We start from the raw sequence: 18,708 nt of genomic DNA, 5'->3' as shown, positions 1-18,708 counted from the left end.
ATTAAAAGAGAACACACCATTTATACCATCGTTCCCCCTGTGCCCAGAACCTTTTCCTCCAGCTGAAGTCAGCGCCTAGCAACAGTCTGACCTACCGGCTGGCTCTGTGTGCGTGTCTGGTCAACTACAACCATGGCGGGCTGCGTGCCGTCGCCCACCTCTGGCAGGAGTTCGTCCTGGAGCTGCGCTACCGCTGGGAGAACAACTACTTCATCTACGGGTGGGTTGGACACAGTTGGGCTGCTCGCAGGCTTGCCATTCCCACCTAGTCACCTGTCCAATATCCAAAAAGATTCACACAAGCCATTGTGTCATGTTCTCTCTTGCCTGAACTTCCACCTCTCCTTCTGCTCCCTAACCTACAGACTGCCTGCTGGACCTCCCGACCTTCGCTGTTGTCTTCTGCACCAGAAGCTCCAGGTATGCAGTGATACAAAACCCACACTGTGTGTTTAGGTGAAATTATTCAGGAATACACAGGCGAAATGAAAGTTATTTTGATCATTTTGGGCTACACGATGTATAAAGAAATCTACATAATACGGTAATGAATAACCACTAGTAACCTAGTTCATTGGACCTCCATCCTAGCTAACAGAGAAACAAGTGGGTTCACTGATCTAGGTTTAGACGCTTCCATTAGAATGATCAAAATAAATTAATGTGTGTATAGATCCACAAATTGTGAACACTGCAGGTGAGAAGATAAAGTAAGGCAGAGAGGAGGAGGAAGCGACTGGACTAAATAAAGTGTTAAAGTTCTGAGTAAAACTCCAAACGCGTTGGACTGATTATTTCCTGTACACCCACGTCGCTTAAACTAGTATCAATAGTAGTGGTGTTAGACAGGCAATCGAGCCCCTTTGAACTGTTAATAATGCCTCAGTGAAGCTGAGAGCATCGATGTTTGAAGACAGCATTGTTAAGTGTTCTGTATCCTGTAGATGTTGAACTGTTGCATCGAGAGGAAGAGGGCCAGAGATGAAACGCGCAAGGTGCTGGAGGGGAGCAGAGAACGAGAGCGCAGGGTGCCCCCACCAGAGTCCACTACGGCAGCACCGGGCTCGGCGAGGGAGGTGTCCCCGGGGAAGTCGTGGGACTCGTGGAGCGACAGTGAGGAGGAGTTCTTTGAGTGCCTGAGTGACCAAGGAGACATGGAGGCAGAGAAGGATGGCAGTAAGAGTCGAGCCGAGGGAAGGCTTCACCCCTTCAACAACACGACTCTCCTCAAGTGTACGGAGCCTCTCTACGTTCCTGTCACACAGGTCAGCCTCTGTCCGTCACATGTCCATCAAGCACCAACCCGTACAGGCAGTGTGTTATTCTGTACTACAACAAGACAAGCTGGCATAGAGATGTTTGTTAATAAGTTATAGGGTTTATATATATATGATGTTTATTTATATGTTTTCACCTATATCATCTATATAGTTGTGCTTCAGTTAAAAGACCGTTCGAAAGCAGTTTTTTAAGATACCTTTTAGATCACTGTACAGTAGCCATGCACATCCCCCACACGTCAGCTCCAAATTGATACATTGAGCTTTTCCCCAACAGAAACTTTTCTCCTGTCAGTTTGTTATTGACTAGCAGCTGGTTTGTCTTATCAATAATATTTTTACCCCAGTAATATCATCAAAAATTCAAATGCAGTACTATGGCCTCAATAGCCCTGCTGTAGTGTGATTAGTTGCGCAACTCACGCTTTCTGATGGACCCTGAAAGCTGCGTAAAATCAAGGTGATGGTGTACTTTTGTGTGGCCAATAAATCATTAATTCTGCCAGGGTATGTAAACATGAGCACAACTGTACACCCTACTCTCACTGCTATAGAGTTAGTCCACCGTATACAAATTAACTTGGTATTAAACTGAACATGGCTTCAGATTTCCAAGTAATCAATATGCTAAGTAATGTCAAAAAACAGAACGTTTTACGTTTATGTTTCTGGCAGACAATGTTCCCAAACGGATCCAGGGTCCAGCTGCGCTAGGCATGCATAGTCTTGTTCTCAACTACATATCAAAAAACTTTGGCACATTTTTTTTTTTTTACTTTCCGGAAACTCTCCGCCCTTATGCAACCCTACACGTGTGTCCTGTGAGGTATGGAATCGTTGTGTGTGTCTGTGTGACTCTAGGAACCCGCTCCCATGACAGAGGATTTATTAGAGGAGCAGTCAGAAGTACTGGCCAAACTGGGCACATCCGCTGAAGGAAGCCACCTGCGTGCTCGCATGCAAAGTGCCTGTCTGCTCTCGGACATGGAGTCCTTCAAGGTGAGCCAGGAAGACACGCACACATCCATGATGTCCTCGGTGGTAGAGCACGCTTGTCCCTCCATGACGGGATGGCCAGTTATATCCCCGGCTCTGTGTGCTCAGAAGAATAGAAAAGAGAAATGCAAGCACAGCCCATTCCACGTGTCTGCATAGCCAGTCTGCTTTAGTTTAAACTTAAATACAAAGTTTCCATTATTCACAAGGTAGTATACATATATTACCCTTCACACAGTAGCAGTTAAATCTCATATATGTATATGTAATCAAATCAAATATGAAACCAAAGCTATTTGCCACTACCACGGCATTAATGGTTTATCTGGTTTTCAGTAGAAGTTAAGACTATAACGGCCCCATCATAAACAGTCCATGTATCAATATTACAGCAGCACGTGTCCCTGTCAGAGTGAAGTGGCTTTAATGTTCATATTTGTGATTGCTCTGAGAAAAAAAAACACACTTAACTTCCCCCGCCCTCATAACCATATATATGCAAATTTCTTGTGGCAAAATAATTTAAAGATCAATGATTCTCTGGTGGGGACTGTATCTCCCAGCTCTTGCTTAATCACATGGCTTTTGAGAAGATTGATGGCCCACATTGATGGGTCCAATCAGTTCATTATAACGCGAACTGACATAAGCTTCCTGTCTCCTCTCAGGCAGCCAACCCAGGCTGTGTTCTGGAGGACTTTGTGCGCTGGTACTCCCCTCGGGATTACGTGGAGGAGGAGCTGGTCGATGAGACGGGTAACAAAGAGGTGAAAGGTGAGCTCAGTTCCAGGATGAAGATCCCAGGCAACATGTGGGTGGAGGCTTGGGATACAGCCAGGGTTACACCTGCACGCCGCCAGAGACGGCTGTTTGACGACACTAAGGAGGCCGAAAAGGTAGACTCGGGACCTATCGAAGTCTGTGGGATGCAACAGGAGGCAGACGAATGTGGGAAAGTTATGCGAGAGTCTCACTGTCTTTCCAGGTTCTGCACTATTTAGCAGTGCAGAAACCCGCTGACCTGACCCGCCATCTCCTGCCCTGCATCCTCCATGCGGCTATCCTGAAGTTGAAGGAGGAAGGTGAGTCAAGGTGGTTTGGATCAATTATGACGTCAGACAGCAAAAGTCTGACGTGTGCATCAACAGTCAACTGTGCTTCAAGTTGGAGTTGGGCCATTAGGTCAGAAGTACAAGTAGAGATCAGTAAATATATACAAGGTTAGTTGCTGATGGGTAGGTGTCCCTGTGTGTGGTAGCTCCTGTCACCAGTGAGTGAGTGAATGAATGAATGAATGAATGAATGAATGAATGGATAAATGAAGACCTCTAGTGTCAAAGAGCTTTGAGTGGAAGGAGGACAGTCCATTAATTGTTTGTCTCCTTGCTCTAACCTGATGGAGGGGGGTGACACTAACAAATTGTTGCACTTAAATTGTACTATTGTAATGGCTCTTATCTATAACAATTTGTGCTTTGAGTTTGTATCCTTATGGTTGTAATGCACTTATTATAAGATAAAAGCGTCAGCTAAAAGACATGTAATGTAACGTATACAGAGCATAAAGCAGACATCCTATGTTTGGTGCTCACCATGAAAACCTGTATAAAGCAAAGGTATGTCGTCATTCAATAAGTCATTAAAGAGAGCTGACATTATGCACAAATTAGGATGTAGGGGTTAGCGCACAGATTGCATTTAACTAGTATTAAACAATTGTTTGAATGTAGTGCATTTGGTTTTTTTCTCTCCTCTGGATCACAGAGTCTATAGAAGACATTCCATCAGTCAAAAAGACCATTCAGCAAGCTACGGGCCAAGCCAGCAAGCTGCTGCACCCCCTCAATCACGACTACAAGAAGCTAGAGGTCAGTGAGCTCCTGTGTGCCTTCAGTCATTCATGGTGCTCTAATGAAGTGCAACACTCCATCTTCATATACTCGTATAACTCTTATACGACATGCCAAAGAAGGTACGGCACTTCAACACGTGGTCACACTAGTTATCTTCCTAGTCTGCCACTTGAGCTGAACATTCAATGAATGAGTGTTGGTTTTGTTTAGTGAAAGAGCAAATATGTGTTTTTCTTTCTTCACTAGGTTGTACATTGCATGGTCTTCCCCACAGTAGCTCCTCATCAGTGGGCGGATGATGACATGTAGTGTTGAAGAGCTTTTAATGGTCAGAAGACTAGAAAAAAGAAATACAGCCTGGTGATTCATGAAGAGGGTTGTTTTGGTACCTTTCACTACTTGTTGGCTGCAGACATAGCAAATTAGTGTTGCAACGCAGTTGATCATTTAAAAGTTTAAATAAAACTATCAATACGAAGCCTGTTACCAATACAGAATCTTACTAGCTTTTGTGAAACAAGAAAGGCTCTCCTTGAAAGAGACCCGCTTCCCCTAAATGTTCTCTTTTAAAGTAAGAAAAAATAATACTGACACATTCTACTTCTCAATGCCATGAAGTAGAATCTAATGTGAACTTCCTCCATTGTCTGTTCTGACTGTGTCTTTCTCTTCATGTAGGATTTCATCAATCAGCTGATGCTCATGGAGACGGCCATCACCAGAGCTCGTTCCCTCAAGGCCAAGTTTGCCAGTTGTGAGGACGGGAAAGAGGAGGACACAGAAGAGCTAGAGAAGTAAGTTCTAGAGACCCTTAATCAACCGCTTGGTGAGCTTTTGGGACACCTTTTCATTCAACTATAGCCAATAAAAAGTTAGGAATGAGAAGTTAAGTTTTAACAGCTGTTGTTCTACTGGTGTTAGTGTTTATATATAACCGATACGTGTTCCTCCAGGTTTGTGAGCTCGCTGCTGGAGGAACCAGAGGTGGTGGTGATCGGAGCTGGCCAGGGGCCGGCCGGCAGCATCATCCACAGGCTGTTTGTCAACGCTCAGAGGGTAAGCAGCTCCACTCCTCTGCCCCCTGGGGCACCGCTCACCGGGGGGGGCGGGTTCTCTCAGGATCTGACAAGGCCAGGTATTCATTCATTTGTGCAAACAGAGCTTGTGCAAGTAGCATTGGTCCAAATCACCTGTTTTCGACTGTAGTGCCAGTCAGTGTTGGGAAAACCACTTCTTTAATGTATTGATGTAATACAAGAACCTCATATTTTTTATTTTAGCAGGGCCACTTTGAAAGCACATTGAGGCTTTGCTGTCCCTGACAGTCCTCTAGATGCAGGGCAGATCTGGAATGCTTTTGATCCGGAAATATAGTCCATTTATTCAGATAGATCTCACTGCAGCTGTTATCGATCCTTGTTCTTATTCTTTGCACACTTGAAGTCCTTGAAGTCCATGTCCTTGCATTACGGCACCAATGTCCTGCACCTTGCATAGGTATTCACCCCCCTGGGACTTTTCTCCATCTTGTCAGATTCAAATTTATTTAATTGGGATTTGATTTTAAGTAATGGACCAACACAAAATAGTCCATCTGGAGGTTGGGGTAAGGTTTACAAAACTATTTCTAAATAAAAATCTAAAAAGTGTTGAGTACATATGTATTAACCCCTTATACTGTAGAACAGTGTTTCTCAACTGGTCTGGCTCCGGGACCCACCATCACCCCTTAATGACAAGCCGCGACCCAAATCGAGGAACATTCTCAACATCTCAAATTTATTCAAAATCAAGTTCCTAAGCTGAATATTATATTTTATATTCAGGATGTTTAATTATCCTAAAAACACAATGTCTCCCCCATATAAGAATGGTTTGACCCAACCTGGCACACGCTGCTGAAAACATGGATAGACGAGCCGCAAAAAAAACGACACTCCGCTGCATTAAAGTCCCTTCAAAATAAAATCAAAGGATGAATTTTTTTTAATTAATTTTTTTTGAAATTCTAATTTTTATTTTCTCATGCAAAGGCCAGTGTGATTAAGTCACATTTGCAAGTGAGTATGAATAAATACACGTTCTCCATGAAAGCCTGAGAGTTTGTTACAGAGCCATTGTGCAGGCCAAGGAGCTCACCAAACAGTTGTAGCTTAGTATGAAGAAAAAATATCCCACACTTCACAGAACACCTCCAAATCCATCATCCAAAAATGTAACTAATATGGCACAACTGCAAACCTACTGAGAGAAGGCCGTCCACCCAAACTGACAATCTGGACAAGGAGAGAATGAATCAGAGAAGCAACCAGGAGTCAGATGGTGACTCTGGAGGAGCTGCTGAGGAACAAAATCTGTCCACAGGACAACCATTAGCCGTGTGCTCCACATATCTGTCCTTTACGGAAGAGTGATAAGAAGACAGTTTAACACAACCCATGTGGGAGAGGCAGCTCTTGGAAGAAAGTGCTCTTGTCAGATGAGGTCAAAAATGGAACCTTTTGACCTGAAGTCAAAACGCTGTCTGGAGGAAACCCAACACTGGCCATCACCCGGAGTCCACAATTCTAACATGGGAGCATGGTGGTGGTGCCTCATTAAACCTACGAAGTAACTAGTATGGATAGATGGAAGTAGCCAAATACAGGGCAATCCTTGAAGAAAATATGATGCAGTCTGCAGAAAACTTGAGACTGCGGCAGAAGTTCCTCTTCCAGCAGGACAACATACAGCCAGAGATGGAAGGGTTCAGGTCAAAGCATGTTCATGTTTTAAATGGCCCAGTCAAAGCTCGGACTTCAATCCAATTGAGAATCTATGGCAGAATTTGAAAACTGTTGTTCCATCCAATCTGACTGAACTGAGACTTCCCGCTTCCACCAAGTAATGACTCTTACTTTGTATTGTTTGTGGGAGAATAAAATATATTTTGCACATTTAAAGTACTATGCATGTGGTGTTGATCAAACAGAACATTTTTTTTTTTTAAATCCAGTAAGTAAGAGTACAAAAACATCAAAAGTCCAAAGGGGGTGAATAGTATGCTTGTGAGGTAATGGGCAGCCAAGCAAAACACACACAACATACTTCTTCGTTTTAGTTTGTTTCCTCTTTGGACTTTATTTGTTTGTTGTTTCTTCCCCTGCTGCTTACGTCAAGCTGGCTGACTTCACCAGTGACGAGGTAACTCCCAGTATAGCTCTACCAACCAGTATAGCCAGTAGAGACCCCCCTCAGTAACATTCCAACAGCGCTAACACACACACACACAGAAATGTTTAAGTGAGCAGAAATGATTGGACTCAAGCGAATTATATCCTCTGCAAGGAACCAGTTTGGAGCTGCTTGACAGATTTTCATATGTACCTTTTGCAAAATATGTGTGTGTTTATAGATTTAGCCTGTCTCAAGTCTGTTGCCTTTACCTATTTTCCATACAGGAAGTCTCCCTGAGATCTCTTAAACCAGTCGGCGACAACCTGTTGATCGTCGAATCGATCTGGGAGACTTTCCTTATGGATCTCCAAAATAAAACTTTTTAGAAACTCGTTGGGCCTCCAAACATTTTCTGAAGTGTCTTCTGAAATGTTTTCTTAGAGACTTCAGAAGACCAACATCAGAAAAGAGGTGATTCTTGAGTGGCTGCAGCTCGGTGCAGAGTATTCTGCGTGACTATTCCACTGTGTCCACGCGAGGAGTTCACTGCCTATTTATTTGCTCAAGTTTGCAGTCTGTGTAGTGCTTTTGATTATTTCCTGAAATCACATTGCCTCTTAGAATCATGAATATGAAACCTTATTGTTAATGATCCAAATACTATTCAAATTCTAGTCTGTGCAGCAGGATACAGTGATCGGTGTTGTCAATTGCGGCATTGAGCTCCAGCAGGACAAGAAAAGAGACCAGATCATTCGTAATTTTCACCAGTTCCGTTTCTGTGCTATGATGCACTTGAAATCCTGGCTGGAAATCCTTGAACAAAGCATTGTTTTGTAGAAAGCCACATAATTGATTTGCGACAGATTTCTCAAGGATCTTCGAGATAGGTCTGTACTTAGCCACCAGCTCTGTGAGAGAACAGCAGCTGATCACACAACTTCTGTTGCACACAGAAGTGCGCTGAATTCCCATGTGAACTACACACCTTTCTGTTTGAGTAGATGTCTGGCAAATATATTCTGCAAACTGAACACACAGCCTTTAACCCTGTATGACAACGTAGGTGGTTGGCTTCCTGCAGAGCTGTGGAGCAGTGACCGGTGCATGAAAGCATTTAGTCCCTTAAACACAAGAATATTTTACTAACTTTTAATCACCAAGGCCTTGGAATTGTTCTGTTAAATTTTGAAGTGGCTCTGACAAAGTCCCAGGGAGGTGTTTGTCAAAATGCCGAACTCTGTCAAAGAAACAAAAAAAAAATCAAATGAATATTCACACAAAAAGCAAAACTTCATGTTTTTAGAGAATGGTTCCATGATTTTTTCTTACAGTTACATACATGTATTCCATTTGATTCCAAATATGTCATACAGGGCGCTTTGGCTGCTTTGTTGAAAACCGGCAGGGGGGGCTATGGAGCCAATTTACTCCACAAGATCTGTACTGTCACCACATAAGACACATGCTTAACAATTTGAGTATGACAAGACACAAATATCAGCCCAAAATATCTAAATGTTTTGCAGTTCCGATGCGCACGCCAAATTTATCATTGACTGCACTTAAATACATTTTGGCCTTTAACCGGTAAATCAGGCTGCACTTTAACATGCACACCTCATCAGCTTTCTTTCAGTCACTGCCAGCAAGTAACGGGTCTCTTCTCCTACCCTCAGGCTGCCCTTCTAGCACCACTGGATGATGACTTGTGCCGTGACAAGAAGCCGACTGGGGGAAGCAATAAAGTGCCTGACTTCCCTTCTCCGGCGGGCCGGGAGATCCTGCTGCGTACATGTGTCCCTCGGCCGGCACCGTACTCCAAAGCTCTGCCCCAGCGCCTTTTCTGCGTGCTGATGAAGGAGGAGTTCAGGCTGGCAGGGGCCTTCTCATTAGACACGTCCTTCTTTTAAGACAAGACAGCCATTACATGGTAGTTCATCTGCCACCACGCAGAGACACAGGGGCCTTTCGTAGTTAGTCCTCTGCTGATTATCTCGGTGTGTATAAATGCTTCTATTCATGCATGACATATGTTGTCTATATAATAACCTGAAACATAGGACAGTATTGCTACTTGAAATGAGTAAGGCATATTTATCTCACTTTTATTTGGTCTTTATTGCATCGCATTGCATTGGGGTTACTAAAACAAAACTAATGGCAAAGGGTAACGGTTCTAAGCAGCACACTTTTTAGGCAAGTAGGAAATTTCCCTGTAAACCACCTAAAATGCTGTGTTACCACATTATAGACTGAAACAGTTGGATGAACATCCCGTCATCCTCACACTGGTCAGACTATGTCCTCACCCATGTAGTTAATTTCACATTTCAAAACCTCAAAGTTGTGTGGTTTTGGAAAGTTCTGAGATGGTATATGTTGTATATTCAGTAATAGATCAATACAAGTTGAACAGATGTCTTCTCCCCAGAGAGATACCACATGCCTGGGCCAGCCTTCTGTAGCCTGCAGCTCTCGGACAGCTGATCTCAGTACAGCTACTGTCATTAATCAGTGTTTGTTGTCTTTGCAGCAGAAATAATGATTTCATGTAGGATACATAGATAAATAATAAACAATTGTGAGCTGTAAGAATGTCCCATAAACTTTTTGTAAATGTTCCAATTTCTTCAGTCAGTCTGCTAGTTAAACACACAATTACAATTCAACACTAGTGTTCTATGAAACAATTTACAATACTTTTTTTTACTGTGACCTTAATGGTAACGTAAAGGAGTCTTCTGCCCTTGGTTGCACAGCCACAGATGTCTTTTCAGCTCTGGTTTTAAGGCTGAAGTAGTTGCTGACAATTCAACTAGTGTTTTTACAGGAATGCTTGTTCACACAATTACATATTTATATCTATATAGACATAACATATTTTTTCTGCTTTGTAGGTGTAACTTTGTAACAAATGATGTGAGACACCTGTCTATTTAATTATTGTACACTACATGTACTGTTGTTGCTCTCATGTAGAAATAAACACTGTCAATAAGTCGATTTTGAGGAATCCTAACCACACAGTAGTAGTTAAGACCACCTTTGCACCGCTACCAGAGTTGGAGGACTATATTTCTTTCTGACTGGGTGTGTGTTTTGTTCATCACGTACTCTCACACAAATACAGATGTGACACAATACAGCCAATGGTGATTTATTCCTAAAGATGTGGCACAAAGAGTTAAATCATTCCTAAAAGTATTTTTGTCTAGTCAGGCATCTTCAAAGCTGCTTCTCTTAAAAAATAAAAAAAAAGTATGTTTATGAACAACAAGGTGTACAGATCCAGGATGGAGGGCAGGCTGAAGCCAATGATTCCCTCTTCAGACCTGATGATCCGTTGTAGTCGGTTCAGGTCTTGTTTAGTGGCCGATGCAAATCAAACAGGAAGAATAGAGAGTAGGCTGGATGGTGGTGGAGTAGAACTTCCTCAGCTGGTGCAGGAAGTACAACCTCAGCTGGGCCTTCCTAATGGTATCAATGTTGGAAGCCCACTGCAAAGGTAAAGAGTAAGAAGGTGTTATCAATGGTAATATGTTAGTTATGCAAAAAATAAAATGCATGTTGGCAGACTTTGGTTCAGTATAGCGTTTCACTTTCCCAGTCCACATGGCATGTGTTTTTGGGTAAGGAATGTTGATAGGATTGTGTAGCCGAGATTAAGCTCATCTCAGCGGGCTTCTCTTTAAAAACACACGGGTCGGGGTAGCAACAGACTTTATTTGGCGTTTTTATACCATTGCTGGGTCGCTCGTCCATTTGTTCAGTCCGCTCCTCGGCCTCGCCGCCCCAGCCTTCCTCGCTCCAAGTCCTCACTGTTTATGAGGGGGAGACAATCAGTCAGTATGCCTCTCAGCTGCGCCCGTTAACTACCTGCCGGCACCATTCCCTAAACCACTCCCCCCGTTCCACCCTCTGCAGCTGAGCTAACCACACCCTGCCACCACAGATTGAATAATATTATTTTTTATAGCCCAAGTCACATCAATCACTACAAATTGAAGGGATTTACGGTCTGTGCACATGCAACCTTCTAATAACCCTAATATTGACCCTACATGAAAAATGAAAAGAAGGAAGAAACCTTTGTGAGGACGGCAGATCCTCTTCCAGGATTGACAGAATGCAATGGATATCATGTGTACACTAATAAGCCAAAAAGTGATTTAAAATGGCCTTTGCAGGAGGCAGGGTCCAGATATAACCATGCTCCATGGAAAGCTGTGAACAAAAATTTGTGATGTGCATTAATAAGATGAGAATTCTTATAAAAGGAAAGAGAGAATAAGAGCTTGGTGTGTCCTAAGAAGTCCCCTGGCAGTCTTGGCCTATAGCAGCTTAACTAAGGGCTGGTCCAAGCTTTATCTTAAATGAGGTGTCTGTGTCTGTATTATGCTATTAACCCGGAAATGTGAGACTCCTGAAAGGATGTAGTTAGCAGACCAATCTTTACCCAGACTAACCCTTTTGTATAGTATTTTGTAAGTTTTGAAAAAATATAACTGAAAAAATATCAGTAAGCGTGTTTAATACTTTTTCCCTGTATTTTCACATTATTACACATAACTATTTCTGAACGTCTTACTTTTGGTTTCTTTGTATGTATGTATTACTTGGGTTGTTACCAACATCTGGTGAAAATGTCATGTCAATAGCTCCTTTGGAAATATATTTGCTGAGCAAAATGGTGACGTGTTCAATAGTTATTTCACCCACTGTATGTATGTTTAACACTGCATGTATTAGATTTAAACGAAGGTTACTTGATCTTTACGGTTTACTTTGCACTACCCCATAAGGGAATAAAGTCAGCAGCCTCTGTGGTGTACAACAAGGACAACAATAGTGTAGCAGAAGGGGGCTTATTAATGGAGCCTCCTGTTACTACCAAAGACATCTGTCAGCTAATCACGGGAGGGAGGGTCTCCCTTTGATTTGTCAAGACAGCGTTTCCGGTCTGACGTCCACTTCAGGTGCAGACCATCTCACGGGTCCTCTTGTTCTGCAAGGGCGTTGTACCCGCGTCTTTGTTGCCGCCGGTTGCAGCTTTGTTGGCTTCCTACCGCCATTGTGCCGTCTGCACCCACTCTGGCTTTCAGACTGGTGTGAGGTGGCTATACGAGCCGCCTCTGTAGTCTTCAGTTAACCAGAGTTTATTTTGATTTTGAGAACTGAGTGCCTTAAACTTGTTACGGTGAGTTTAATCATGGGTTGAATTTCCCGAGGTGGGGTTGCAAGGACCTGACAACTTTAATTCACATCGTCGTCTGGGTTTGATTTATGTAAATCTCTCTACGATCGCCACAATTGCTATGAGACAATATAGTGTTTTCACTTGTAATCCACAATCCCCAACACTGTGTCTAGTGCTTTCCTCACCAGACATCAGAGTCCCGAGAAGGTAGAGAAGACCCCAAGCATGTGGGTTACATCAGATGCAATTGAATTCATCATGTACTGTATGAATAGCATAAGATATCAATATACATTGTTTTCAGAGTAGCAACAAGTTACCAAAACAAAGTCACCATTTAAAGGCATTACATTTCTAAATAGAAACCAATTGAAAATGTCTATGTGATTAATGTGGCCGAGATTAATGGGATAAAATGTTTTAAAGCTGTTAACTGTGGCCGGAAGTCAACAAAGTTGACCCCGGAAACAAAACCACCGCTAGCTGCAGTCATTTTGACAGGAGAGGCTGTGATGGTAACGGTAGTCTGAAACGGAGAGAACTTGTGGCACTGGCTGGCTTACTACTTGCAATTGTTACAGGTCTCCGGATGAGAGAGCCCGATGATTGTGCCTGAGACGACCAGAGAAAAGTAGAAATTAATGACACGGCAGACGTGTGGCTTCTTCTGTCAGCGTCTCCTCAAGCAACGAATACAAGGTTAGGACCCTGAGCCGAAGCCACAGCGCTGCAATGCCACCTACTGGGCATCGATAGCACTACACACAATGAAGAAATGTTCATTCCAAATGAATACAAATTAAACACAAACGTGACCATATATCGTGTGTGCGTCACACAATATTTGAATCATTTCTGTCATCTTTTACATTGTTCATTCTGTACACATGACATCCATTGTAGTCTGGTTTTCTTTTTTCCCATGGGTTTTTCATTTTTTGGGGAGTTTTTCCTGTGCAGATGTGAGGGTTTTGGGACAGAGGATGTTGCATGTGTACAGAGAGTAAAGCCCTCTGAGGCAAATTTGCAATTTTGGGCTCTACAAAAGAACTGAATTGAATTCAGTTAATTTGTGTCAAAGTAAAACAAACAGAGGTGCGACATAGAGCGGACAGTTGTGTAGAGGAATTCCTCCATGTGTCATCAGAATGAGGGTGAGTAGCAAACAGACCACTTTATGCACTTCTAGTATAGCTTGCTGCTAGGCTACTTAGTTCTCAACATCTACCCTGCGCGGCACAGTCTGCAGAGGACCACCACTGTGTCCCTAAAAGACAGTCATTTCGAAAACGTCCTGGCTAAATGTAGAGAGATGTACAGCAGGAAGAGTTGCAAGTTCCGTGTTCCATGTTCCATCCAGTGGAATTCTGCCTCCCAGGTGATCAAATTTTGTCTTAAGAAGAAAAACTTTTAATAGTGGGCTACTGTACACACATGAGGGTGCAAAATCCCCAAGAAGACACAACAATTTTGTTTCACTGCATTTACACTATTCAATGTGTTTCTGGATAATATATTCCATTTCTGTCAATAGATCCCCTAAATGTTACATACTGTTCCTTAGATGGACGTTGAAGTACACTCACCGGCCACTTTATTAGGTACCCCATGCTAGTAACGAGTTGGACCCCCTTTTGCCTTCAGAACTGCCTCAATTCTTCGTTGCATAGATTCAACAAGGTGCTGGAAGCATTCCTCAGGGAGTTTGGTCCATATTGACATGATGGCATCACACAGTTGCCGCAGATTTGTCGGCTGCACATCCATGATGCGAATCTCCCGTTCCACCACATCCCAAAGATGCTCTATTGGATTGAGATCTGGTGATTGTGGAGGCCATTTGAGTACAGCGAACTCATTGTCATGTTCAAGAAACCAGTCTGAGATGATTCCAGCTTTATGACATGGCGCTTTATCCTGCTGAAAGTAGCCATCAGAAGTTGGGTACATTGTGGTCATAAAGGGATGGACATGGTCAGCAACAATACTCAGGTAGGCTGTGGCGTTGCAACGATGCTCAATTGGTACCAAGGGGCCCAAAGAGTGCCAAGAAAATATTCCCCACACCATGACACCACCACCACCAGCCTGAACCGTTGATACAAGGCAGGATGGATCCATGCTTTCATGTTGTAGACGCCAAATTCTGACCCTACCATCCGAATGTCGCAGCAGAAATCGAGACTCATCAGACCAGGCAACGTTTTTCCAATCTTCTATTGTCCAATTTCGATGAGCTTGTGCAAATTGTAGCCTCAGTTTCCTGTTCTTAGCTGAAAGGAGTGGCACCCGGTGTGGTCTTCTGCTGCTGTAGCCCATCTGCCTCAAAGTTCGACGTACTGTGCGTTCAGAGATGCTCTTATGCCCACCTTGGTTGTAACGGGTGGTTATTTGAGTCACTGTTGCCCTTCTATCAGCTCGAACCAGTCTGGCCATTCTCCTCTGACCTCTGGCATCAACAAGGCATTTCCGCCCACAGAACTGCCGCTCACTGGATGTTTTTTCTTTTTCGGACCATTCTCTGTAAACCCTAGAGATGGTTGTGCGTGAAAATCCCAGTAGATTTGCAGTTTCTGAAATACTCAGACCAGCCCTTCTGGCACCAACAATCATGCCACGTTCAAAGTCACTCAAATCACCTTTCTTCCCCATACTGATGCTCGGTTTGAACTGCAGGAGATTGTCTTGACAATGTCTACATGCCTAAATGCACTGAGTTGCCGCCATGTGATTGGCTGCTTAGAAATTAAGTGTTAACGAGCAGTTGGACAGGTGTACCTAATAAAGTGGCCGGTGAGTGTAGATCTGCTCAGTTAACCCTCAGCAAGAGAGCATATAAAGACATTTCCCAAAATCTCAAAATACCAATAATTTCAACCTGTCGGAGATTTTCCTCTTGGCTTAACCTGTGTGATTACTCATTAGACCAGCACTTGTATAAAATGTCCCTGGCTGTACACTCACAGCTTATAACAATCTTTTTGTGCCAAAGTTGTAATTTTTTTGCTTGAACCTTCAACTTTGAATTAATCACATTCCATAAACATGTGTCATGCAGGGAAGAATATGCTGTCAAGAACAAGCCGGAGCAAGACAGAGGGAGCAGAGATCCCCCCCTCATAACTCTGATCCCAGATCAACATCTGCCATTCCCTTGTCACTCTGGGGGAACCGATCCCAGATCAGCAAACAAAGCACCCTTTGTATGCTGACTTCTTAGGGCAGCAACAAATCAAATTGTATAATTAAACTCTGGATTACTGCAATCAATGGGTAAAAGCCAGTGGTTATCCTGCTGCTTCATGGAAAATTATTTTTCACCAAATTATGTAATCCGGAATTTTACTCTCTGAAAGAAGCTCTGCTTTACTGGTTTGTGTATTCAGCTGGGTAAAAGGTCAAATTACGCCTATAATTCCACAAAAAAGCCTACACTCACAGCATGCTAGTTTTCACTAAGCTACTGGGAACAGTAATTGTTGTTGGAGCGTTGGATCTCGGTGCTTTATTCAGCAGTTGTCTGGATGTCAAATGGGGGGACAACCCTTCACTTTCAGCATTCCAGTACATTCCATTACATTTATCTGCAGTTACTGGAGTCTTCTGGTCTTGTGTTTAAATATCTTTGTTCCCTCTGCTGTGATGTGATGTGTGTTTCCTGCTGTCCAAACACACATGCACAGACAGAGAGGAGTTTTTTTACTCACTCCATAACTTCTAAAGTACCAAGTTTGAACAGTTAACTCCGGACCGCAGTGATGTACTGTGTAATCAATTCTGGTTCAGAACCAGGTATCTTGGAGCATCCTTTGTTGTTCAGAAAAGTTGGCTTGAAAGAGGCAGACCTGATACAGCAGGAATCGGTTGTAGTATGGCGTTCTGTGGCAGTCATCTCTTTTACTTAAAAGTAAACTTTGAGGATGGTAAATTGTGATCAAATCCATGCTGATAAGTCCAGCTGAAAACATGTATACATTGATTTTTTTTGTCCCCATGACAATGACACCAGCTGAAAACACAACGTGCCAAGAACTCATTACTTGGGGCATTGTTTGGAGCATAAGACATTCAATATTCACTCTATTTTAAGCTCTGTTTTGGTTTCAAATAACTAATTAATTAATTAATTTTATTTTGGATCTTTTAACGCAACTTGCCTCGGAGTGGTCCACAACTGAAAAAAACTTCAACAGGGCCTTCATGAGAGGTGGATCTAGAAGACTAAAATTCTTTAAATGCGTATAATAATAATATGCTTTTCCAAATACACAAAAAAGCTTTAACATGACAGAAAATATGCAAATGTTGATTGTAATATGGTTTAAGGCCTAACCAGTGCAGAAACAACCACGATCAAACATAACCACCATCAGATAGAACCACCATAAGACAGAACCACCATCAGATAGAAGCACCATCAGACATAACCACCATCAGATAAAACCACCATCAGACATCAAATATAACCCATGTAACCACCATCCACAGCAATCTGTGATCTGAGGAGGGAAAGCACAAAGACTTCAGGAAGTAAGCAAAGTTGTCGGTAATGTTGGTTAATGTTGATAGTAATAGTAATCTGACTAATATAATAATAATAGCAGCAGCAGGACCATGGCAGGAGGCAGGACCATGCAGGGTCCAGATATAACCAAATCCAGATTTAAGAACAACAAGTAACCCAGCATCTATGGAGCGCAGCTCTAATATGGTATTATAAGCTCCTAAAGCAGCTGAAACTAATTAACTGTTACTTACCTGACCATTTTAATATCAGAAATTCCTTTTGAATTCAAGCTGAATCCTGATAAAAAAATTGTTTCTTTCATTTTTTTAATTTCATTTTTCGAGCAGTATATTTCTGCTCGGTACTGGCAGTCTGTCTTCCAGGGGTGTATACTGCTGGCAGAAGGTGGTATGGCTCTAGGCAGGAGAAGTGAATGGAATGGGGGGGGGGGGTTGTTTCTTTTTGCTCGTCACCTACCTTTCTCCCTCCCTCAAACTCAGGGTCAGGTTGCAGCCATAACACACTTTTACACACCCTCTCTAGCTCACACATACATTCCCACAGCCTCAAGAGACCACACACATGCTTCACTTCCTCTCCAGTGCCTGCTTGGGTGAAGATAGCATGGGCAGCTGTGAGCTGTGAGGATGGAGAAGAGAGTGTGTGTGATCCAGACTGACTTCCACCAGTACAGACCCAACATCGCTCTGCACAGCAGAACCCTGGCACATGTAAGAAGTCTGCCTCTCACTCTTCTTTGTTTGTGTTCATAGCCACTGTCGTTATCAAGTTTCATCTTCATTCTTTTAGCTTATTGTATAGCTTCATCCTGGCTAATTCAATCTTTCAGTGTCTATTTTCTGTATTTTACTGCGATCTCCACCATGCAGCAGGGCTTATCCTCAGTGCAGGCCCACACCTTTTAAGAAGAGGTGTTGTTGATTCAACAGAGGGTGTCAGAGGGTGCAGGATCAGGCATTTGTAGAGATGTGGATTACCTTCAAATTTCCTACATACATAGGAGACCAATTTCCTATAGTTTTAGCTTTTTTACCAAGTTAAAAAGCTAGTGTTGTGTTGCTTATGTATATTACACTATCCCACATTACACAGTTTGGGTTTAAAAAAAAAAGAATTCTACTATAAACCAATATGTGAAAAACATAACAAAACAAATGTGTTGCAGTTTTATTGGAGTCCTGAACTCAATGCCTTCTTAGAATCTCTGCTCAGCTTCACCTCCCCGGGCCCTGCTCCCGCATGAAACAAACTAGAGGTTTATCTAATGGTTGAGTTTAGAGGTGTTGGCAGGCAGGTGTTTTTGTGAGACCTTCCCCTCTGGCTGGCTCCAGTGGTCTGAAAGAGGTATCAATCTTCTCACTCAGAACACATATGTCAACACCTTTAAAGTATTCATAAAGTGTAAGGTAAGACCCCTATACTATGAACATATGAACGGCAGAGTTTATAGAACCAAAGTTATTAATAACCTGCATCAATTTAAAAAAAAGATTTAGTACACCCAGAACAAACGTGGATGTCACAGACTAAAACATCCCTGCACAGTAGATCCCAGCTGTGTCCTTGTCATAATGATATGTTTGTGGAGGAGAACTTCCATTCTATAAAATTCTAGAAAAAACGTTAATGCCCTGGCAGTGGCAAATAGCTATTTTTAGGGTCCTCGCTACGACTAGTCATAGAGGAACCTATTGT

The 18,708-nt window shown here is 42.7% G+C and overlaps 1 protein-coding gene and 1 long non-coding RNA gene across 3 annotated transcripts in view; one reads left to right on the top strand and one right to left on the bottom strand.

The window, feature by feature from the left end:
• The window catches only part of rab3gap1 (RAB3 GTPase activating protein subunit 1), a 30,817-nt gene extending 20,526 nt beyond the window's left edge, over positions 1–10,291 (top strand). The window contains exons 15-25 of one of the 2 annotated variants that reach the window (XM_037463418.2): positions 48–220; positions 366–420; positions 945–1,265; positions 2,142–2,279; positions 2,945–3,172; positions 3,262–3,358; positions 4,041–4,144; positions 4,808–4,923; positions 5,083–5,185; positions 7,289–7,312; positions 8,965–10,291. In XM_037463418.2, the coding sequence (XP_037319315.2) occupies positions 48–220; positions 366–420; positions 945–1,265; positions 2,142–2,279; positions 2,945–3,172; positions 3,262–3,358; positions 4,041–4,144; positions 4,808–4,923; positions 5,083–5,185; positions 7,289–7,312; positions 8,965–9,198 (1,593 nt within the window). In that variant the 3' untranslated portion in view covers positions 9,199–10,291. The remainder of the gene's footprint in view (positions 1–47; positions 221–365; positions 421–944; positions 1,266–2,141; positions 2,280–2,944; positions 3,173–3,261; positions 3,359–4,040; positions 4,145–4,807; positions 4,924–5,082; positions 5,186–7,288; positions 7,313–8,964) is intronic. The other variant, XM_037463419.2, reaches the window with a different exon arrangement.
• A 138-nt stretch (positions 10,292–10,429) lies between these two features.
• LOC119212721 (uncharacterized) lies at positions 10,430–17,370 on the bottom strand. Its single transcript, XR_005119840.2, has 3 exons — positions 17,244–17,370; positions 11,029–11,106; positions 10,430–10,785 (listed from the first exon to the last, which is right to left on the bottom strand). It is a non-coding gene; the product is annotated as an uncharacterized LOC119212721 (long non-coding RNA).
• Between the last annotated feature and the right edge of the window lie 1,338 nt (positions 17,371–18,708).

This window comes from Pungitius pungitius, chromosome 21 (genome assembly GCF_949316345.1).
Source record: "Pungitius pungitius chromosome 21, fPunPun2.1, whole genome shotgun sequence".
In the NCBI taxonomy this organism is placed as follows: Eukaryota; Metazoa; Chordata; class Actinopteri; order Perciformes; family Gasterosteidae; genus Pungitius; species Pungitius pungitius.
The sequence above is the reverse complement of the archived record's forward strand: the minus strand, read 5'-3'. Positions and strand labels throughout refer to the sequence as shown.